Below are 21809 nucleotides of genomic sequence, written 5' to 3'. Positions count from 1 at the left end.
CATAAAGCCAGACCTGCAGGTGTATCTCTTCCGTTTACTTCTCCCCCCATGATTATTATTACTCTACCTAAATAACACTAACACAATGGTTTCTTCCGAAATATCAATAATACCGTTTTGCTGCATGCTTTTAGTTCCGTCTGAGATAAAGAGAATTGTAATGAAGGAAGCTGGTTGGGAACCAACTGGTATCTACCTCCGTAATCTCTGCTACTATGGCTTCTCCCACAATCGTGTTTGTTTGGATATGTCCCAGGAAATCGAGTGCTGTCCCATCGAGTGCTCATGAGAGCGGCGCTCCATTGTGATCACTGTGATTGCATTTCCCTCCTCATCTTGTCACCAGCTGAGAAGCTTATGCAGCGTAGCCCTGGCGGCCTGTAGTGCCAAGCTTGGCAGAACATGCCAGGGCACATTATTCCTGAGACTTTACTGGCTGCATATCTCCGATCTAATCTAGATACAAGCCTATATTTGTGCACCAAGCTCCCGGCCCCGTGCCCTCTCGTTGGCTCTCTCTGGGATAGCACCTGCCTTGCGGTCCAGGTGATGGATAGATGTCTGTCTTATGCTCTGTGTTTTCTCAGTTCCATATTGGATTCATATCCACGTATGTTCCCACCACACGCCACAACCTTTTCTTACATGTTTTCCAGATGACTTGTCCCCCCAGTTTGGCACAGCTGGAGGGTCACTAGGAGTGTCACCATTTTATGAGAAGTCCATAGTATAGGGAGCAGTGTGTTTTATGTCACCATACACTAGATTTTCTTTTCTTATTTGCTTTGAAATGGTAAAAGCTACCTGTTTTTATTATATATATCCTTTTTTATCGCATGACTCAGTTCTCACAAAAATCGGTCACTGGTGGAGAATCAATGACAGAGGGAAGGGGGGGCCAATTTTATTACTGGAATATTTTCGTGTTTTTTTTTCTCCCCCTCCTTCTCTCCCCAATCCATCAGGATAACATCGGACATCGCCTGCTGCAGAAGCATGGGTGGAAACTTGGCCAGGGCCTGGGGAAAACTCTTCAGGGTAAGTGACATGCCAGCTTAGATTTCACTGTCTTCTGAAATGTTATCATTCAGTCTTCATGTGCTTCCTGCACTCTCCCCTCCTCACCTCTTTTTGCTTTTCCACTTCCCCCTTCTGTTTTTCAACTGCAAGAGGAGCTAAATAATACAGACCAGGGACTTTTGGGAAAGCCTAATCCATATGAACCCCAACGTGCCTTATACATTGTAGTGCAAGAGTCGGTGCGGAAATGAGCTAGTGTTGTCTGTTGTACATCTTGTGTTTCATGTCCTGGATGACTTTTGATTGTTGACCATTGCATCTAATCTATGTAGTCTGCAAGAAGTGGAGAAGAAAAAGTTTAGATTTAAAGGGAAGCTGTCACCAGGTTTTTTCCTTATGAGCTGCAGCCATCACCAGTGAGCCCTTATATACAGTATTGCAGAATACCTTATATAAAAGGCCAGGCTGCTCTGTAAAATGTAAAAAATAGCGTTATAACACCTGGTCCAATGGGTGTTGCTGCTCTCTGTCCGACACCTCCTCTGTTCATGCGATTGCCGTCCTTCTGCCCAGCCCCGCGTCATTCACAGAGAGGCTTCTATTGTGCTCCTGCACATGTGCACTTTGCTCTACCCTCAGCAGGGCAGATCAAAGTACTGTAATGCGCAGGCGCGAGAAAAGGTCAAAGACCGCATGCGCACTACAGTATTTTGATCTGCTCTCAGGCAGGTCAAAGTGTGCATGCGCAGGAATGCAATGGAGGCCTTCGAATGATGCAGGATGCACCATGCACACGGGGCTGAGCAGGAGGACCACAATCTTGACAAGATGGAAGAGGCGCCGGACCAGACCACCGTCTAGGTGAGTATTATAAAAGTGTTTTTTACGTTATACAGTATTCTAGAATGCTCATAAGGGAAAAACCTGGTGACCGGTTCCCTTTAATGTGATTTCTGGGGATACAGTATGGTTGGGCTATTCGTAGAGCCCATCACTATCTGATTTGTATACATCTGACTCGCAGTATCACCAACTCTCAAAAGCACCAAATGCTCTTCAACGATCCCAACCAGCAGCTTTTCTTGCTTTTGTGGGTCACTACAGCCAATGAGACTGGGCTCCAATATGTGACAGTCACTACTAAATATACACTGCTGCTCGGGAAAAATGTGGGGTAAGAAGCAGTCCTTTTTGTTTCAATTAATTGACAGAGGTAGTGTCTCCCACTGCCACCCCAAAAGGCTCCCAGCTGCCTCAACAACCCAACCGTGGCCCTCCAGGTCTGCTATGTTATTATATTGACAGTCCTAACACAATGGAATGATTCCGGTGTATTATGAGCAATCAGGCTCATACATTTTTAAGTGTCAAGGAAAAAAAATGTTATTAAAATATATTTGAAAGTAAAAAAAGCCTCAATGCATTTTCCATATTAAAGATGCTTTCTCGCATCAAAATGTTAGTCTAAATGTAATTGATGGCCGGCTGTAACCATCTTAAACTATAAAATAATTTCCTTGTTTTAAAAAAAAAAAAAAAATACCAATGCAATTATTGTTTATCATGCAGAAAAAGGCAGAATAATGGAAAAAGCGATGACCAAATATGTTCGTCAAATGTGTAGAGGTGATAATCGCATCCTACAAAAAAAGCCCTGAATCGCGCTGTAAAAATGTTGTGTCTTCCTGACTAAGGTGACGCAAAAACACATGTAGTTATAGTATAATGAATTCCCTCCTCCACTGGATAATACGAGCATTACCAAGTACAGTATATCGGCTAATACGAAATACTATTGTTGCTGGTAATATGTAGATAGAGGGGGAGATACAGCTAGATCCGTCATTTGAAGGATTACGACGGATCCTGCGCCCTGCGACAGATCCGTCGCTGTTTGTTTTTTCGACATACACAAAAAACGTTACTATGGACGTCGTCTCAGTCCGACGGACACACATTTTTCAACGGGCAATCCGTCGCTAATACTAGTCAGTGAGAAAAAAATGGATCCAGCGCTTTGATCCGTCTTTTGCAAAATTCGACGGATTGTGACTGATGGCAAAAAAAGCAGATGTGTAACACAGGAGATATGCTTTCAAGTCTACATGGAAACCTAACGACCTAGTGTGGATCCAACTAATGACTAAGGTTAAAAAATGGTCTGCGGTGTACATCAAAGACAAGGGAATGCTGCAATCCATTCCCAGTGCAAGGCTTTCAAGTAGGATCCAACCCCTTTATATACCATGGTAAACAGAATTTGCGGTTCGCAGATCCACTCACCATAGTGGTGAATCTATTGCCACTCACTACCATATATTCTGCATTATAACATGCTACTGATGCTTGAAGAAGGTCCTCTAATCTGACAGAAACATCACACTTTTGGATCCCTGAACAATAAACAGAGCCCATACCTTACAATTTGAAAGTGTTGAGTTCTTTTAGCCATATTAAGGGCTGTTTTTAGAATTGGGGTGTGATCGTGTTTAAATAAGACCTCGAGCATACACCGGCTATATTGCCATAATGAATTGTATCCCGTTATGCCACTACTCTTTGCTCTAAAAATTCTCCCTGATGAAGCATAATAAGCGGTGAAATGCATTGATTAATGTGACTAATTGAAAATTAGGGATGCTAGCTAGGACAGAATGGCAAATATGTGAAAGATGGGAGTAATCTCGACATGAAAGTGAAGTAAAGCATAATATACTAGGTGATTAGGATAATAAGAATAAACACAATAGGGGAAATAAATGTATGTGGATCAATGGTATGAGTAGAGGATAAGAATATAAACCCTTGAATACCGATCACATGAACTTATGAGGAAAATTAATGTCAAATATTGAAAAGACATTAACATTGGAATAGTTAAGTTTTAAACCCCATAATAATTAATCAATTAGTAAAGAAGGCAAAGCAAATGTAATGCTCAAAAAAACCCCAAATAGATTATAATCGAGACTATTTTTCTCTATACTGTATGACAGTGCCCTATAGGCCGGGACCACATGGGGACTAGTGCGATCCTCGCATGACACTCAACTCACGCTGGCAGTGAGCCGAGTGTTATGTGAGTGTCACTGCAACTGAGGTCTGATCATGCGATTGGACCTCAGCTGCGGGGGGCGGGCCGGCACTGATGAGGGGAGTGCTGGCTCTGCGGAGGGGCAGGCCGGCGGGAGGGAGGGATTTTTTTTTTCTCTCCTCCGTAGCCGGCTATTGCCATTTTCGCTCAACACTTGCGGTACATCGGTGTGCAGTGCGATTTTTTTTTTTTTTTTTTTTTTTTTTTTTTTCCCCATAGACTTGAATGGGTGCGAGAGAAACCAGGATGGCATTACAGTCGCAGCATGCTGCGATTGTTTTCTTAGTCCGATTAGGGCTGAGAAAATAATCGCTCATGGGTGCTGGGACATAGGCTAACATTGGTCCGAGTGGAATGCGATGTTTTATCGCATTTCACTTGCATAGATTCTCATGCCGTGTGTCTTAGGCCTCATATAGAGGGTCTGAAATAAGGAGACCATCATACGAGTGCTTCATGAATAGACCAGGGCAACCATGATAAATATTCGTGCACATAAGGTCTAGAAGTATACATGTTGGATATAGGTTCTGTCTTAATATTTTTCTTTCTTTTTTTTTATAGAGGAAATTAAAAAGAAAAGAGGATGTATTAAGAATTAAAATATTTTAACCTCTATTTAATAAGATTATGGAACTAAGTCTGTTCCCACGATAAGTAGTTGGTGAGTCTTTGATGTTGTAGAGTTTTTGCAACATTTCTGTACATATTAGCTAAATTAGGGAACTTGCTTACATATATATATATTACACACACCAGTTTGCACTTTTTGTGGCGGTTTTGTCTTTTTGGTATATTTTGTTTTAAATAAAGCTTTGTTTTTGGCTTTAATTACACGCGTGCTTAGTGTGATTTATTTTTACATGAGAATTTTCCGCATTTAAAGCAAGGCTAATGGATAAATCCTAACCTAAAACTCAGCATTCCCGTAAGAGAAGGTGACATGTTGTGGAGGTAAAACGAGCACTGCAGGTCGGTTTTAGGCTGCGAAAAAAAATAAATACATTGCGCACAAAATTTCTATAAATCCCATCCACTTTGACCTTACAATGGAGATTCCATTATATATTGGGCGCATTCAGACATCCATACAAATCAGTCCGAGATGGACCCGCAATGCACAGATCGGCCGCTCGTCTCCCGACCCGAGCGTGACTGCTTCATAGAAATATATGAAGCTTGGGGCTGCAGACCCGCAACTAATCTGCATTGTCGTCCGATATCTGACCGATTTGTATAGACATCTGATTGCGCCCTAAGAATAAGTTATATCCTAATTGTAAATGGCATCCGTCCTACTTTATTTGTATTTAGGCCACGAGAGAGGTTTTGGCCAGAGACTGTGGGGAGAGACTTATGCGTTGTAGATTTCCTAGGTTCTCTGCAACTTTCGACAGCAAATTATAGACAAATTGCACACATTTTGTGGTCAGCCAACTTGTGCTTAACTCTCTCTCATGCAGCCAAAGTCTCCCTGTAGCTTGAGCCTAAAGGGTGCTTTACACACTGCGACATCGCTTGCGATTGCTAGCGATGTCGAGCGCGATAGCACCCGCCCCCGTCGTTCGTGCGACATTTGATGCTCGCTGCTGTAGCGAACATTATCGCTACGGCAGCGTCACACGCACATACCTTGTCAGCGACGTCGCTGTGACTGCCAAATAATCCCTCCCTCAAGGTGAAGGTGCGTTCGGTGTCATAGCGACATCACTGCGGCGTCACTAAGCGGCCGGCCAATAGAAGCGGATGGGTGGAGATGAGCGGGACGTAACATCCCGCCCACCTCCTTCCTTTCTCATTGCCGGTGGACGCAGATAAGGAGATGTTCGTCGTTCCTGCGGTGTCACACATAACAATGTGTGATGCCGCAGGAACGACTAACAACATCGTAGCTGTGGCACCAGCGATATTAAGGAAAGGAGCGACGTTTCAACGATCGCAGTTTTTGAACGATTTTTGCGATCGTTGATCGTCGCTCCTTGGTGTCACACGCTGCGATGTCACTACCGGCGCCGGATGTGCGTCACTAACGACGTGACCCCGACGATATATCGGTAGTGATGTCGCAGCGTGTAATGCACCCTTAAGTGTCTTGTCATGACTTTAAATTCTGGCTGTGGGTCTCCAGCAATCAGACTCCTGTGGTGGTTTTAGAAAAAAGTATTAGAATTGGGGAAGAAATCATGCAATATCAGGCCTTGGGCTCATTGTTCTCGTGAGCTTTGGAGCCCCCAGACATCATACATTTTTCATCTATTTCATGGATAGGTCATGTTCTTTATGGGACAACCCCTTTTAATGGCAGTTTGTATTCTGCAATTGGATTTTCAACAGAGGGGGGCGACGTGCGACAGTCTCGGAGACCTTCATGCATAGTCCAGTCTGACTTCTCCATCGTCCTGCTCTCATTATCAGGATCGCTCTGCAAACAGTTAAAAAGCGGGATTAGCTGCTATAAGTGCCTAGTGGTTTTTAATCTTTGCTGGTATCTGGAGGCTTTAGTGTAATTGCTTTTTAAGTATGAACCACCTTTGGACACAAAAACTATTAAGAGTCCTTGTGTGTTAGCAGCAGGATATGAGAGAATGGTGGTCTTATTAGATAAGATTTCTGAAGCCCTCCAGCTAAAGAAGCCGAATAATAGACATTTCATAATTTAATCATGTGACAGATTTCCTGGCACTGCGTCTGCTAGGCTCCGGGCAGATATCCAGCCCCTCTTATGAACAAACAAATGGCTTCTTCGTTTCTGTAAAGGCAAGGATGGCCTTCCAGACTTTTTAGGGTATGTTACCACATTGGTACAGTGAAATATCAGCTGCATGCACATAATGTATATAGGCAGCACACACAATTTATAGATCCAATTCTCAGCAGTGTAAAGCTGTGGTCATTTTAATTTTATGGTCTCCACTCATTATTATTATTATTATTATTATTATTATTATTATCTATTTTTATAGCGCCATTCATTCCATGGTGCTTTACAGTGAAAGAGGGTATACATACAACAATCATTAAGGCTATGTGCGCACGTTGCGTAAATTCATGCAGTTACGCTGCGCTTTGCAGCGCAGCGTAACTGCATGCGTCCTGCGTCCCCTGCACAGTCTATGGAGATTGTGCAGGGGCCGTGCGCACGTGGCGTCTCAGAGCGCAGCGCTTCGGCTACTGCCGAAGCGCTGCGCAAAAAGAAGTGACATGTCACTTCTTTCCTGCGCTTTGCCGGCAGCTCCTGCTCTGTCAATGGCAGGAGCTGCAGGCAGAGCGCATGGAATCGGCGCTCACTACGGACATTTCTGCAGCGATCTAAAGCGCACATGTGCTCTTCAGATCGCTGCAGAAATATCTTCAGGGCGAGTACGCAACGTGCGCACATACCCTAACAGTACATAACAGACTGGTATAGGAGGAGAGAGGACCCTGCCCGCGAGGGCTCAGTCTATAGGGAATGGGTGATGGTACAATAGGTAAGGACAGAGCTGGTTGCGCAGTGGTGTACTTGAATCTTTACCTATCTAGGTGAATTGTGATTGACCATATTGGCTTACAGTAGGATCTATTGGTTTCCCATCATGGTTCCAATATCGTATGCAGCGTATACAGGTTTTCAATAGTCAATGCAAACATTGGATGAAAGAAGCAGATCGTTTTCCCGCATCGGAATATGATACCCCTTATATCCCATATACCGTATACGTAGTGGACGTGTGTGCAGCTGGTATGCATTGTCTTGTAACGCTTAATGCAGCCCTGCCTGACCCATCTAGAATATTCATAGCATGAATGTAACTTAATACTTCAATTGGATATTTAAAGCTTTTGTCTGTTACACAGATCTCACAGGGTAAGGTTACCTGGTATCTCCAGGCATAGCAAAACTGTTATGGTAGCTTTGTAAATGAAAATTTGGACTCGTAACAGACACCTGAGCATCACATTTAAGTAAAGACTATACATACGAGGAAATGTATCACATTGAATACAATGTAAATGTGACTTAAGCACTCCCATAAAAGTTTTTATCCTTTAACATATTGCAATCATCAGCACTGGATTCTTAGTTGTTTGTTTTGCTTTTGTACCCAGTAAATTCTTCTCTTTTCTCTGCTCGATGTAGAAAGTCTCTTTTCTGGACATAAATCATTCCCCTCAAACTCCTGACTCAACTGCTCCTCCTCCTCCCTCTGCCAGGGACTTTTGCAATGATTCATGCAAGGAAAGCGACCTACTGTTTATATATAGAGCTTGGAAGAATTTAGCTATTCTGTTTTTAATCGTGATGTCATAGCCCTAATGGAAAACAGAAGAATTAACTGTGTAGAAAGGCAAAATGAGCAATTGTAAGTATTATTTATAGAGCACCTTTTGATTCCATGGTGCTGTACATAAGGGGTTACATACAACATACAGATATCAATTACAGTAGACAGACTGGCACAGAGGGGAGAGGTTCCTGCCCTTGTGGGCTTACAGTCTACAGGATAATGGGAAGAAGTCAGTAGGTTGGGGGAGTTTGTCAGCTTCAGTTGTGATGAGGTGGCATTGCGTTCATTGCAGGCTGAAAACTTTCTTGAAGAGATGGGTTTTCGAATATAGAAGATAATTGGACGTTTTGGGGCACAGAATTCCAGAGGATGGGATGCGGTTGGATGAGGAATGGATGTGTGGAGGATAGGAGGTCTTGGGAGGACCGGAGATTACATGTTGGAGTAAATCGTCAGATTAGTTCGTAGACATACGGAGGAGAAAAATTATGGATGGCTTTGTAGGTCTGCACTATATAATGATTGCAATATATTAAAACAATATAATCTGTGATGTGCTTCTTTAAGGTGTCTAGATGAGTAAATGGTTATTCTGTGGGCGGGTTTCCAATGAAAAGAGAGCGTGAGCAGAGCAAGCTGTGACTACATGCATGGGTTGCAGTAACAAAACGGGACTTTTGTCAAATGATGCCCATTGAAAGTGGCATGGGTATGCGTGGTCTTTCTGTGATATCGCTTTGACTGAACAGGATAAATAGATTCTGTGAATAGTAGTGTCACGTTCTCCTTCCCAGAGGTGGCGTTCCCAGTAACATTCTGTTTCTTTCCGCTGAAGTGAATGCTTTGCGAGTTCTATATTTCTTGGATCAGCTGTCCATTGGGTTGGGCCCAAATTGATCCTAATTTTATAAAATGTCTAGTCGATGTGGCACAAAGATGTGTCACAAAAAACCTTTCAGAACCAAACAAAAAATGTGTAAAAGCCAGGCACAGGTAAAGGTAAAATACCATACACAAACTGATATACATAACATTTACTCAGAACAGCACATAAATGACCAAATACTTAAGAACAAGTATAAAGCTTGCATGAACTCAAGTGATGCTCAAGGGCTGCAACCTGATTTGTGCCCTGTCTAGACACCCAGCATAACACACAGGCAAAAAGAGCCGTCTGGAAACCCCTAAAGATGCATACTGAAGATGGCAAAAGTGAGCACACAAGTAGAGATGAGCGAATCTAAGGTTGAGTTCGGGTTTGGAAACAGACTTCCAAAAAACTAAATTTGGGTTCGAAGTTCGAGTGAGTTACATGTGCAACCACTCAAGCGAGCATGGCTGTGCTTGGGTATGAGTGAAGCTCAGCCCAGTGCAAGCCACATGTAGTGTTTGAACTGCGCACACTTGGGGTACAATCAGCATGATCAGATGCAGTGTGCATACACACAAAATTAATTTTTTTTTTTTTTTTTTAAACCTTGTTTACCATCCCCTGGAAATGTTCTGCTTATGGCTGGCAGCATGTCAGTGGGGCCACAAAATGCCCAATTGCTCACTTCATTTGAGGTTCGATTCAAGTCGGGGGCAAAAATCAAACTCGAAAGTACCTGGTGAACCGAACCTCCAAAATTTGTTCATCTCTACACACAAGTATACCCAAGGAAAAGTAATCACAGCAAGTGATTGAAAAAATTCAACCAACATAGCACCCAGACCAAGGAATCTTGAGGCATGGTGGGAAAGGGCTTGTCCCCCCAGGGTGTTACACCACCAGCTTACTCACTGAAGTCACTACTGGTGGGATGATGTACCCTTACTCCTCAATTCCTGGAGACTCCGTGGTCTCATTGTATTACATTGCTTTCATGTTTACATTGCTTGCTATAATCACTTTGTCTTGGGTATACTTATAAGTTCTTTTTTGCTATTTTATTAAGGGCACCAATCACTAGGATTTTTCTATATAACCTAAAGCCAGTGCTATACGGGCACTATCAGGCTGTCTATACATACCTTTAGGTGTCAGATTGGATGTATAGGTTTTGAAACACAAGTTAAGTTTGTAGAATGAACAGTTTTTTGATTGGCAGCAGCTGATAGCTGGGGTGGAGTTTGATAGTGATTCCCGCCCCCCTGCCTGTTCATCCTCTCCCTATCTATTATTTATGCTAATTCCATTATAGAAGTGTTTTCCTATTGATTGTGGCTATAAGTCATGATGGCTAGACGGACCTTGCTGATGTCATACCCATGTGACCAGAAGCGGCGGGGCCTCAGCCAACATAGCTAATGCGAGGAAGCAACATTTTTCTGCTTGCTGAGGCCCCGCCCCTTCTGGTCACATGGGTATGATATCAGCAAGGTCCTTTTAGCCACCATGATTTATAGCCACAACCTTCTATAATGGAATTAGCATAAATAAAGGGAGAACGGACAGGTAGGGGGGCGGAAACAAACGTTATTTGCCTATGTTTCACAAACTATACATCTGAGCTAACGACTAAAGGTATGTATAGAATCAGCCTGATATTACCAGTATAGGTTATATAGGAAAATCCTGGTGATTGGTGCGCTTTAAGTAGGCTTCTTATTACATGTGTCTGGGACAGGGCACTTCTTGGGTTACAGTCCTGGGTATCCTAGGAGCTTATGTACTTTTTAAGCCCCCATACACATTAGGCTAATGTTGGTTGCACCTGCAAATATCGATGGGTTCGTCTGATACTACTGTTGTGTGGTCGACAGCCAACTGATTTGCCAGGGGAGATGTCGTCCAATTTCGAGCTGCTGATTGATTTGTTCTCCTGGAGGTAATTTGCCACCACAGACGTCTGTCAGGGGCTTTTACGTACGTGATCCAGGAGGTCAGAGCTGAGCGAGCGCTCCTGGGGGAGACTGCAGAGATTGTTGGATTGATCTGGCAGTTTGTGGATTATTCTTCTTACCTGGATCCTGATCACACCCGCTTTTCTTTGTTCGGCCCTGTATACATTATTGGTGTGTGGCACTGGTATTGGCATCTCAGCTATTTGTGTTTAGCTTGTAATAACAAAGCTTTGAGGAAGTGATTGAGGTCGATTGGGTAAGATCTATGAAGACTCAGTCCTTGGCAATGTCTCAATGATGAGGTGTGTGCATTTGTTTTGAGGTGCTACAAGTTTCCATTTTGATATGTTATAGGGTTGTTTACATTATGAAGTCTAATCAACTGATGGACCCAGTCTGGCTTTATCTAGCCATTTGTCACACATTGGCCGGGTTGTCTGTTCTGTCTCATAGAACGAGTCCTGAGTGGGAAAGCCTCCTCTTTCATTATGTACGGAGAGTGCATATGGCCAGAGGTGATCCTTGTAAGACCACTACTCTAAAACGACTCTGTTCAAGTTCTCTGTGCTGACACTCGCTTTGAAGCAGCTGTGTCTCAAGATTTCACTATATAAGCTGCACATATCAAACTGCATTCAGACCTTATGAGGCTGGTGTACTTGCTTTGGTAATCCATGTGAGAGTGCCTGTGTCATCTCCTTTTGGTAAGTTTTTGTGCATGATATGAAAATGGTCAGTATTTTGTCTCCTTTTAGAACATGAAAAAAATGCTGGCTATTATTTCAGGATTATACAGTCATTCTGACATGCATTTTTTAAAACACGTTCATCAGCCTGATCATTATTAAATAATGTGTACAGGTTGTATTATGTAGTGTGATGACAGATCCTCTCTAAAGAGGCAATTTGCATATTTAATGTGGAAGAGGACTTGAACTCTAGTGCCCCCTATTGGAAGCAGCAATCTAAAAGTCAATATCAAGGCTTGTATGACGTAGGATAAAAGCCAAACCAGAATATCAATTTGCAGACGCTGTGTTTCAGGGTCTTCACCCTCATCAGTGCAAAGCATCTGATTAAGAGGCTTCTGACTAGGGTTCCAAGAGGTATCTGTACTTGTAGATGGAAAATGACATGCCGGACTTGTCAGTGTAATGATGCTTATAAGTCATGCAATGCTCCCCTGGGAAATTAAATATGAAAACTCCCCAAAACACTATGTCTGCAAATTGAGATTCTGGTTTGGCTTTTATCCTAAGTTATATTATGTCGAGGCTAGTCAAAGGGTCGATATTGACTTTCAGGATTGCTACTTCCAGTAGATGGCACTAAAGTTCAAGTCCTCCTCTCTGAGGAGGCATTTTGCATATATTATGACCCAGATGCCACGTATGTTATGCTCCACATGGAGACGTCACTCCTTAGATCCACATTAATATAGCTGATTTCTGAGGCTGGACTTTGTAGCAGTTATGATGTTAGTGCTGTTTACCGGTCATTTCGGTAGTGATGACTGCCATTGTGGCCTGAGGATTGTCCCCTGTGGGTGCAGCAGGTCATGACCTCTGTCTCTTTTTCCATCTTTCCATCATTCTGTGGCTTTCCTCTCTCCCCATATTCTATGGTGAAGGACGCGAGCTGTAGAGACCTCTTGCTATTCTTCCCTTCCTTCCCTGAAGAAGCCTTGTATTCCTGCTAGCCACCTCCCACCCCCTCACCTCGTGATCGCTGCCTAACCAACCGTGTTTCTTTTTTACAGCATAATACCCCTGGACTTGTTGTGGTGATGGTAAACTTAGCCGTGGTAATTGAAAATTTCTGTTCAGACTGACTACCTTTTTGTCATCAGTGCACCAATGTTAGGCTTCCTCTCTTTCTGTTCTGTCGTAGCGTTCATATATTGCTTGGACCGTCCTTTCCTCCTCTGTCTTTCCATGCACACGTGTCTGGTCCTTGTTCATTATAAGGGACATGTTGAAGGGGCGTTGTTTTTATTTTATTTTGTGTTTCCATTAAAATAAATAACTGCAGCCTCTCCTCCACCCTTCCTGACCTTTCCTCCTCTTCTTCCCTCTTCCCTTCAGTTTTCTCAACATTAGCTTGGAGGCCTGTGGGAAATAAATGATAAATGAATCTTCGGAAATTCTAACACTTTTCAATGTGGATTTTGATTATTTTTCTTTTGTTTGCGCCACACGATTTGAATACTAGCGTTTGCAATAAGTGGGTAATGATAGGATGCAGGCTGTGGCTCAGAACACAGGCAAAGGACTAAAGGTGTTTTGGACGGCAGGCTTGAAAATTAAGGGATAGCACGGCTTCATGTTACACGAAGGTGATGACCAGAATGGAAATGTTCAACTTTTTTGTAAATGTAGTTTAGAAAATAACCAAATTCTGCAAAATAGAAACAAACTGTTGTCACAGTAAAATGTTTAACTAGCTGAAAACATTCCTTATACTTCATAGTGTGATCTAGAGCTAGAACACTCAGGTTAAAGACTGTCTAAATAAAGTAGAGTATCAGAAATGTCCCCCATGGTATAGTTTTCAGTACCCAAGTTTCGACACTAGCTGGCATCAAGCTATATTGGACATGAAGGAAGCCCTTTCCTCTGCTCTCACCTATGCGGAGTAATTTCCTATTGAGGTTCAAAGTAATGTAAAATCTAGACTACAAGCCCCCTCATCTTCTTTCAAAGCTTGGTTGCTCAACAGTAGTTACCTTTACCTTGATTTTCATCCGTGTGCTTCCTCCAACTGATGCTACTCCATTGATTCTGAAACAGTGTTCCCTTTTCTTCTATGCCCCTCCATTCTAAAGTTATGCCTCCGTAAATAAAGATGAAAAATGTTCCTTTCAGCCAACTGGGCGTATACCTAAGAATTTGTTAGTGCAGACGTGTTTTTGATTGGCCATCATCAGAAGAGAAAAGGCAAATTCTCACATAAGGTCTATGGAACACGCCAAGTCGGTTGAAGGGGAAAATGTGCATCTTTTTTTCTGGGGACATAACTTTGGAACAGAGGGGTACAGAAAGGAAAGAAAACAACCTTCTAGAACCAATGAAGCAGTACTAATTGGAGGAGGCAAAGGTCTTCTTGAAGCTTTGAAGCTGGCCATAAACCAGAGATCTTGGACAACCAAAAAAACTAATTTCCACTGACTACCAGCATTTTTACGACAAGTTTGGCAAATGCCTACCAATGACAAAAAGCTGTGGAAAAGTTGAGCTACTTTGTTGGATGTTTCTGTTCATGGCCATGTAACCTAGTTGGTGGTTCATGCAAAACGAGAGATTTGCATCCCATCAGTGGGATCATGAGAAGGATTAATTGGTGATTTTTCATTTTAATTTTTGGCATTGTCATCTAATACCACAGCCTTCACAATTTCTATTGAAGTTACCTAATTTTATTGAAGCCAACAGTTGGACAGGCCTTATTATTTAGCCTGGCTAGCCATATATAGTCTGATTTTCTGCATTATAGTGGCCATGCAGTCCCCACCATGAATGTGCCTATGTAGTCGCAGTGCCTAGCGGTTGCCGCTTTTGAGTTTGAGAACGGTTCTCTGTTTCTTTATGTCCAACGTGTCCACTATAGAGACATGTCGAGCCCTGTGGTAACTGTGAACCATACCTCACCTGCGTTTCCATTGTGGGATGGACAAGTTCTGATGACATTGATCTGGTGTTCATCCCAAGCATGAGAAAGGCACAGTGCTCCCCATGCTATTTTGGGCATGAAGAGAATGGGCACTTGTCTTGGTCATTAGTGTTGATGCAATAGAATTATAAAGTCACATTTAATTTGGGGGATAACTTTAATAAATTTAAAAATATTGAAAAAAAAAGTTGAACATTTTCATTGTCATTTTTACAAATTTAACCTCAAAAGGGTTATCTCATCAGGAAACTGTTTATAAGATGCTGGGTTGATCAGCTGATTTCTTCAGATCGCTCTTTTGGCACCTGGCAAATTTGATTTTACGGGGGCAAGCCAGTCATTTTCCCTGTGAATGATGACCATTAGATGAATGACACTCCATATATCCTATAGATATCAGATATATATATATATTTGATATGGAGCCTCTCATAATGGGGGAACCTCAAGCAGGAAACCCACCTTTTATGATGTCCATATACCCTAACCGGACATATGGACAGAGGTTGTCCTAATGAGACAACCCTTTTAATATGGGAACGTGGTGGGTGGAGGAGAATTGGCTTATTGTGGGTGTAAATGTCACATAATAGGAAGCTTGCAATTTCCAGCTAAAAATGGTTTTCCACAAGAAACCATTTTCAGACATGGCGCACTCTTTAGTCCTTTCCCTTATGGCGTGGCCACTGCTTTTTCTAAATTATACCATTGGGCTTATAGACTTCTTTCCTGTAATAATTCTGTACTTACTGGCCGTACTCCAAACCATCCATCCATCCGTGTAATTTTGAGGACCAAGAGCTATGAGGCTCTCGACTAGGAAAATGCGTTGATGGTGCATGTCCCAAATGCTAACTGGCCACGTTTTATATGCTCCTATGGTAATCGTTATGAGAAGATTAAAATCAAACCCCAAGTTTTTTTTTACTGGGAAAAGAAGAAAGAAATTAAAAAGTTATCGGCTTCATGTCTACAGCTATAAATTACTGATCTCCTTTTTAAGTGCAGTTTGCGTACAGATGAGGAGCACCATAAGCAAGCATTTTTTTATTAACAAGGCAAAATGACATTAGATATAGACAAACCCTTAGAGTATAGAAATATATACCATCTGGAATATATCGGAGTAGGAAATCTGATCTTTGGCACTGAATCACTTCTATTAAGTTATGTTAGTTTGTCCAGAGCCTTTGTAAATTGAATAAGAAGCTACTCCAGGGAAACCTCAATGAAGTAGAAGCTCTTAAAATCACCTTTCCTCCTACGTGTAAGAAATAAACATGCAGAAAATATATTAAATTAAGAGACCACTGCAAAATTTTCAGGTTTTCTGATATTTCTCCTTATATGTATATTTTTGACTAAAATGTAAATTGTTCTATTTTATAAACTACTGACATGTCTCTGAATTTCCAAGCAATAAATTGTGTTTTCTGAATGGTCTAAATAACAAAAAAAATGCATTGCTTTCAGACTTCAAATAATGCAAAAAAAAAAACAAGTTCATAATCATTTAGAAACAACAATACTACTAATGTTTTAACTCAGGAAAAGTTCAGAATTCAATATTTTGTGGAATAACCATGATTTTTAATCACAGCTTTCATAGCTGTGTGGCATGGTGCATATTCCTGCTGGAAAAAACAGTCCTCAGAGTTGGGGAACATTTGCCTGAGCAGAAGGAAGCAACTGTTTTTCCAGGATAACCTTGTATGTGGCTTGATTCATACGTCCTTTGAAAAGTTTAATCTGCCCAATTCCAGCCTTGCTCAGGCATCCCCAGATCATCACCAATCCACCAAATTTCACAGTGGGTTCAAGACAGTGTGGCTTGTACGCCTCTCCAGGTCTGTCTAACCATTAGACGACCAGGTGTTGGGCAAAGCTGAAAATTAGTCTCATCAGAGAAGATTACCTTACTTTAGAAATTAGGCAGATTATACTTTGCGATGGATGTATGAATCAAGCCCGCATACAAGGCTATCCTGGAAAAACAGTTGCTTCCTTCTGTTCAAGCAATGTTCCCCAACTCTTGAGGATTGTTTTTTTTCCAGCAGGACAATGCCCCATGCCACACAGCTAGGTCAAGCAATGTGTGGATGAAGGACCACCACATCAAAATCCTGTCATGGCCAGCCCAATCTCCAGACCTGAACTCAATTGAAAACCTCTGGAATGTAGTCAAGAGGAAGATGGATAGTCACAAGCCATCAAACAATGAAGAACTGCTTAAATTTATGTACCAGGAGTGGCATAAGGTCACCCAAAAGCAGTGTCAAAACCTTGTTGAAAGCATGCCAAGACACATGAAAGCTGTGATTTAAAAATCATGGTTATTCCACAAAATATTGATTTCTGATCTCTTCATGAGTTAAAACATTAGTATTGTTGTTTTTAAATGATTATGAACTTGTTTTCTTGCCATTATTTGAGGTCTGAAAGCAATGCATTTTTTTTTTTTTTGACAATTTCTCATTTCCAGAAAATAAATACAAAATGTATTGCTTGGAAATTTGGAGACATGTTGTCAGTAGTTTATAGAACAATTTACATTTTCCTCAAAAATATACTGATAAAGAGAAAAATCAGAAAAACTGAAAAATTTTGCAGTGGTCTCTTAATTTTTGCCCGAGCTCTTACCCTTATGTGTGCAAATGACAGGCACAAAACAGGAAAGAGAATAACACCAGGGACACCAGCTGCTGCTCTGCCTCCAAAGCAGACAGATCAGCCAGCACCTCCGTAGAGTAGCTGGTGAAGAACATCCGAATTCAAGAAAAACATCCCCCAATTTTTTTTTCTTTGCATCTGTAAAACAAGCAAAGAGTTTCAGCAATAAGCCTGATGAAGGGCATTGGTCCAGTGCTGAATACACAGCATGGGTTTGTAGTGACTTAAAACTATTTGAACTATGTCTTGAACTTTGGCCACAACTCAACTTTACCCTGGTCAATAGACTTAGGCACTGTCATATAGGGGGAAGGTGTTGTATAAATTTTGCATAACCAATGCATCTTCTGTCCCTTGCAAAGCTTTTAGAAACTTATTGACAGCCCCCATTAATATTACGAGGCTGCATCTTGGTCAATATTTACTTGGAAGATGAGGTTCCCCCACAGGTTAAATTTTGATTAGAGGTATCTGGACTATGAGTAACACCCCCCCCCCATAGATAGTGCAGATAGGCTATCAGGGCTGACAGTCACTTTGAGTGTCTTATTATTGGCAGAACATTGGGGACTGCACCATAGAATATAAAACTGCCTTCTACCCAAGGTCCACACGTGCAACCTTTTAAGAATTGCATTGAATGGACTTTGAGCCTTAGTTTTTGACTGGGAGAACAAGCCCAATGGTATAATGTTCAGGTGTGTGCCACTTGCATACCGAGTACTTGGGCAACCATGTTTTCACAGTCTGTCTTTATACACAAGGTGGGTATCCCATGCAGGTAAGTCCCCCTTCCCCCGTGTCCTGGACTTACATCCCATTGTGATGTAATCTAAAATGGAATCTGCACCAGTCTGAGATCAGATGCGGTAGTGAATTGCCTGTCTGCTCTTCCCTAATTTATCCCATCCCTGTTACCCCATTCCCGCCCCTGCTTTGGCTGGTTCTGAGTGGATTTCGGATACTCTTCAAAGCGAGAAAAACACAATAAAATTCAATCTGCTGCTAGTTTGATTTAGTTGAGTCAATTCTTTATTTGCATCTAGTCTTTTTCACAGCTTACCATGCATACATGAGCTGTTCAGCTGGCAAATTTGGGTCAATCATTCCTTCCCTTTTATCATGCACGTCTAGTGTATTGATGCTTATAGCAAGTAGTCTGTGCATCTTTTGTTTTGCCATGTGCATTTCTGATTCTGTGTCCAGAATATTAGTCCAGTAGTTCACTATGGTATATACCAGAAGGGAAAGGTCATGCCCTGCTTGAACTATACGCCATCATGGGTGCCGACTGAGTAAGCTGTGAGAATGACTATTGTTTGGTCCACTGTAGCTTTCTGGTCTCTGCACTTCAAGGCAAAATTGTCTAACCACCCAAACCCATTGAATAACCTATTCATCTCATCCTATTCACAGTTTTTAACCCTCATCCTTACCTGTTTCTTTTCCAGGCAGGACCGATCCTATCCCTATCGTGGTTAAATATGACGTTATGGGGATGGGACGTATGGAAATGGAGGTGTGTATTCTTGTCAATGTAAAATATTCACTGTATGAAATGGACCAGCCAAACACAGCTTTAATCTATTACTGTCACTTTTGGGAGCAACAAAATTACGGTTTCCTGAAAATAAGACCTACCCCGAAAATGAGCCCTTTTCTGCCTTTTTGGAATATGCTTATAATATAAGGCCTACTCCAAAAATAATCTCTAGTTGTGTGACATTATATAATAGTATCCTGAAATAAGGCTTGGGCAGCTCTTTCAGGATATGTAACCTTTATTGGTGTAGATTGTTCCGTTGTGTTGCTGTAAGTCCTGGAAAATTTATATATAGGAAAACTGAAAAGATAAAAGGCGCTAATAGGGTAATAGCATAAAAACGATGGTAAGTAATGTCAGATGTGCTCATCTGATGTAGTTGTGAAAATAATCACCACTGCTATAGAAAGCGTGTAGGTTACGGCTGCATCTGGTACCATGAGGAGATCAGCATCAAAAATTTAAAGTAGAAGTGGACTCCCGCGCTGTCGTATGAAGTACCGTATTTTTCGCATTATAAGACGCACTTTTGTTCCCCCAAATTTTGAGGGAAAGTTGGTGGGTGCGTCTTATAATCCGAAATACAGATTATATACTGCAGGGCCCAGGGGAGGTGGGAGCAGCTCTCTAGCGGTGCTAGGGGCTGAAGGTAGGCAGGTGGAGGCTGCAGGAGGCAGCGGGAGATCTCCTGCTCATATAATATGCACTGCGGCTGTCAATCACCGTGGTGCTGAAACCGCACTGTGGTGATGGGATGGGGGAGCAGCGCATATTATATGTGCCTGCGCCCCCCTTTCATGGCACATGCTCCCCCCCCTGTCTTAGATATGGCCCCCATGCTGCTGCCCATCCTAAAACAAAAAAATCTTTACTTACCTCCTCCAGCGCTGATCTCCCGGTGTCTCCCCGGTCTCCCTGCTGCCACTGTGATCAGGCACGCAGAGATGTCACTCTGCTGTGCCGATCACATTACCGGCACCAAGAAGCAGGAAGTGGATGAATTAAGCAGCACGGAGGGAGACACCGGGAGGACAGCGCTAGAGAAGGTAAGTAAAGAGTTTATTTTACTATGGGCAGCAGCATGGGGGCCATATCAAACACAGGGGGGACATGTGCCATCCATAGGAGGCCATGGGCAGCACAGGGGGACGTGTGCCATCCATAGGGGCCATGGGCAGCACAGGGGGACGTGTGCCATCCATAGGGGACCATGGGCAGCACAGGGGGACGTGTGCCATCCATAGGGGGCCAGGGGGACGTGTGCCATCCATAGGGGGCCAGGGGGACGTGTGCCATCCATAGGGGGCCAGGGGGACGTGTGCCATCCATAGGGGGCCAGGGGGACGTGTGCCATCCATAGGGGGCCAGGGGGACGTGTGCCATCCATAGGGGGCCAGGGGGACGTGTGCCATCCATAGGGGGCCAGGGGGACGTGTGCCATCCATAGGGGGCCATGCCCAGCACAGGGGGACGTGTGCCATCCATAGGGGGCCATGGCCAGCACAGGGGGATGTGTGCCATCCATAGGGGGCCATGGCCAGCACAGGGGGAAGTGTGCCATCCATAGGGGGCCATGGCCAGCACAGGGGGACGTGTGCCATCCATAGGGGGCCATGGCCAGCACAGGGGGACGTGTGCCATCCATAGGGGGCCATGGCCAGCACAGGGGGACGTGTGCCATCCATAGGGGGCCATGGCCAGCACAGGGGGACGTGTGCCATCCATAGGGGGCCATGGCCAGCACAGGGGGACGTGTGCCATCCATAGGGGGCCATGGCCAGCACAGGGGGACGTGTGCCATCCATAGGGGGCCATGGGCAGCACAGGGGGACGTTTGCCATCCATGGGAGACCTGTACCAGCTGTAGGGGACCTGTGCCAGCTGTAGGGGGCTATATTCAATATAAGGGGGTCATATCCAGATTAAGGGGGCTAATTCTAGGATGGGGGGGGCTATGAGGGACATATACCCTATATGATTTTAGACGGAAACTGGCATAAGACGGACCCCATTTAACATTAAAAAAAAAAAAATTCTCTTTTCCTTCACCAAATTTGGGGATGCGTCTTATAATCAGGTGCATCTTATAAAGCGAAAAATACGGTAGGTCAGCTGTAATAGTTAAATCGCGATTGTATTATTACTCGTTTCGGAGAACACATCTTTCCTCAGATAAATCACACATGTACATCATGTGAGGGGTGCACAGAGGGGTGGACGGGATTATGGACAGGAGAAAAGGGTGAATAATTTCCATTAACACATGTTCCATTACTGATGCTGGCACAGGGGGGGAGGGGGTTGAATATTTTTCAATTAGCGCACTTTTCAATCACTGATGCTGGTGCAGAGGGGGTGGGGGGCGGTGAAAGGAAGTGAATATTGATTTCCACTAACGGGCGACCCAATCACTGACACCAATATAAAATGTAAGACCTACCATGAAAATAAGCCCTAGCACATCTTTTGGAGCCAAAAATAAGACCCTTGTCTTATTTTTGGGGAAACACTGTAGTTATAGTAAAGGAAAACTTAGGAAAAGCCTTTTGGGTTATAAACTAAATGACATTTTAGATGCCTTGTCAGCTGTGAGCATAAATATGTGGTTGCTTGGTCCCCTCAAAAGGGTCCAGCCCCCTTGACTTCAGCAACCAAAAGTTAAGTTCCCTGCTGCACCATCATATGGGAAAGTAGACATTACACCTATCCTGATAAGATC

At 43.0% G+C, this 21809-nt stretch overlaps 1 protein-coding gene across 4 annotated transcripts in view; it reads left to right on the top strand.

The window, feature by feature from the left end:
- The window catches only part of GPATCH8 (G-patch domain containing 8), a 70900-nt gene that overhangs the window by 37263 nt on the left and 11828 nt on the right, over positions 1–21809 (top strand). For 2 of the 4 annotated variants that reach the window (XM_075350240.1, XM_075350239.1), the window contains exons 3-4: positions 966–1038; positions 18999–19066. In XM_075350240.1, coding sequence (XP_075206355.1) covers positions 966–1038; positions 18999–19066 — 141 coding nt within the window. Of the gene's footprint in view, positions 1–965; positions 1039–12972; positions 13013–18998; positions 19067–21809 lie in introns of those variants that run through there. The other 2 variants (XM_075350241.1, XM_075350242.1) reach the window with 2 other exon arrangements.

Source organism: Anomaloglossus baeobatrachus, chromosome 5 (genome assembly GCF_048569485.1).
Source record: "Anomaloglossus baeobatrachus isolate aAnoBae1 chromosome 5, aAnoBae1.hap1, whole genome shotgun sequence".
NCBI classification, from domain to species: domain Eukaryota; kingdom Metazoa; phylum Chordata; class Amphibia; order Anura; family Aromobatidae; genus Anomaloglossus; species Anomaloglossus baeobatrachus.
The sequence above is the reverse complement of the archived record's forward strand: the minus strand, read 5'-3'. Positions and strand labels throughout refer to the sequence as shown.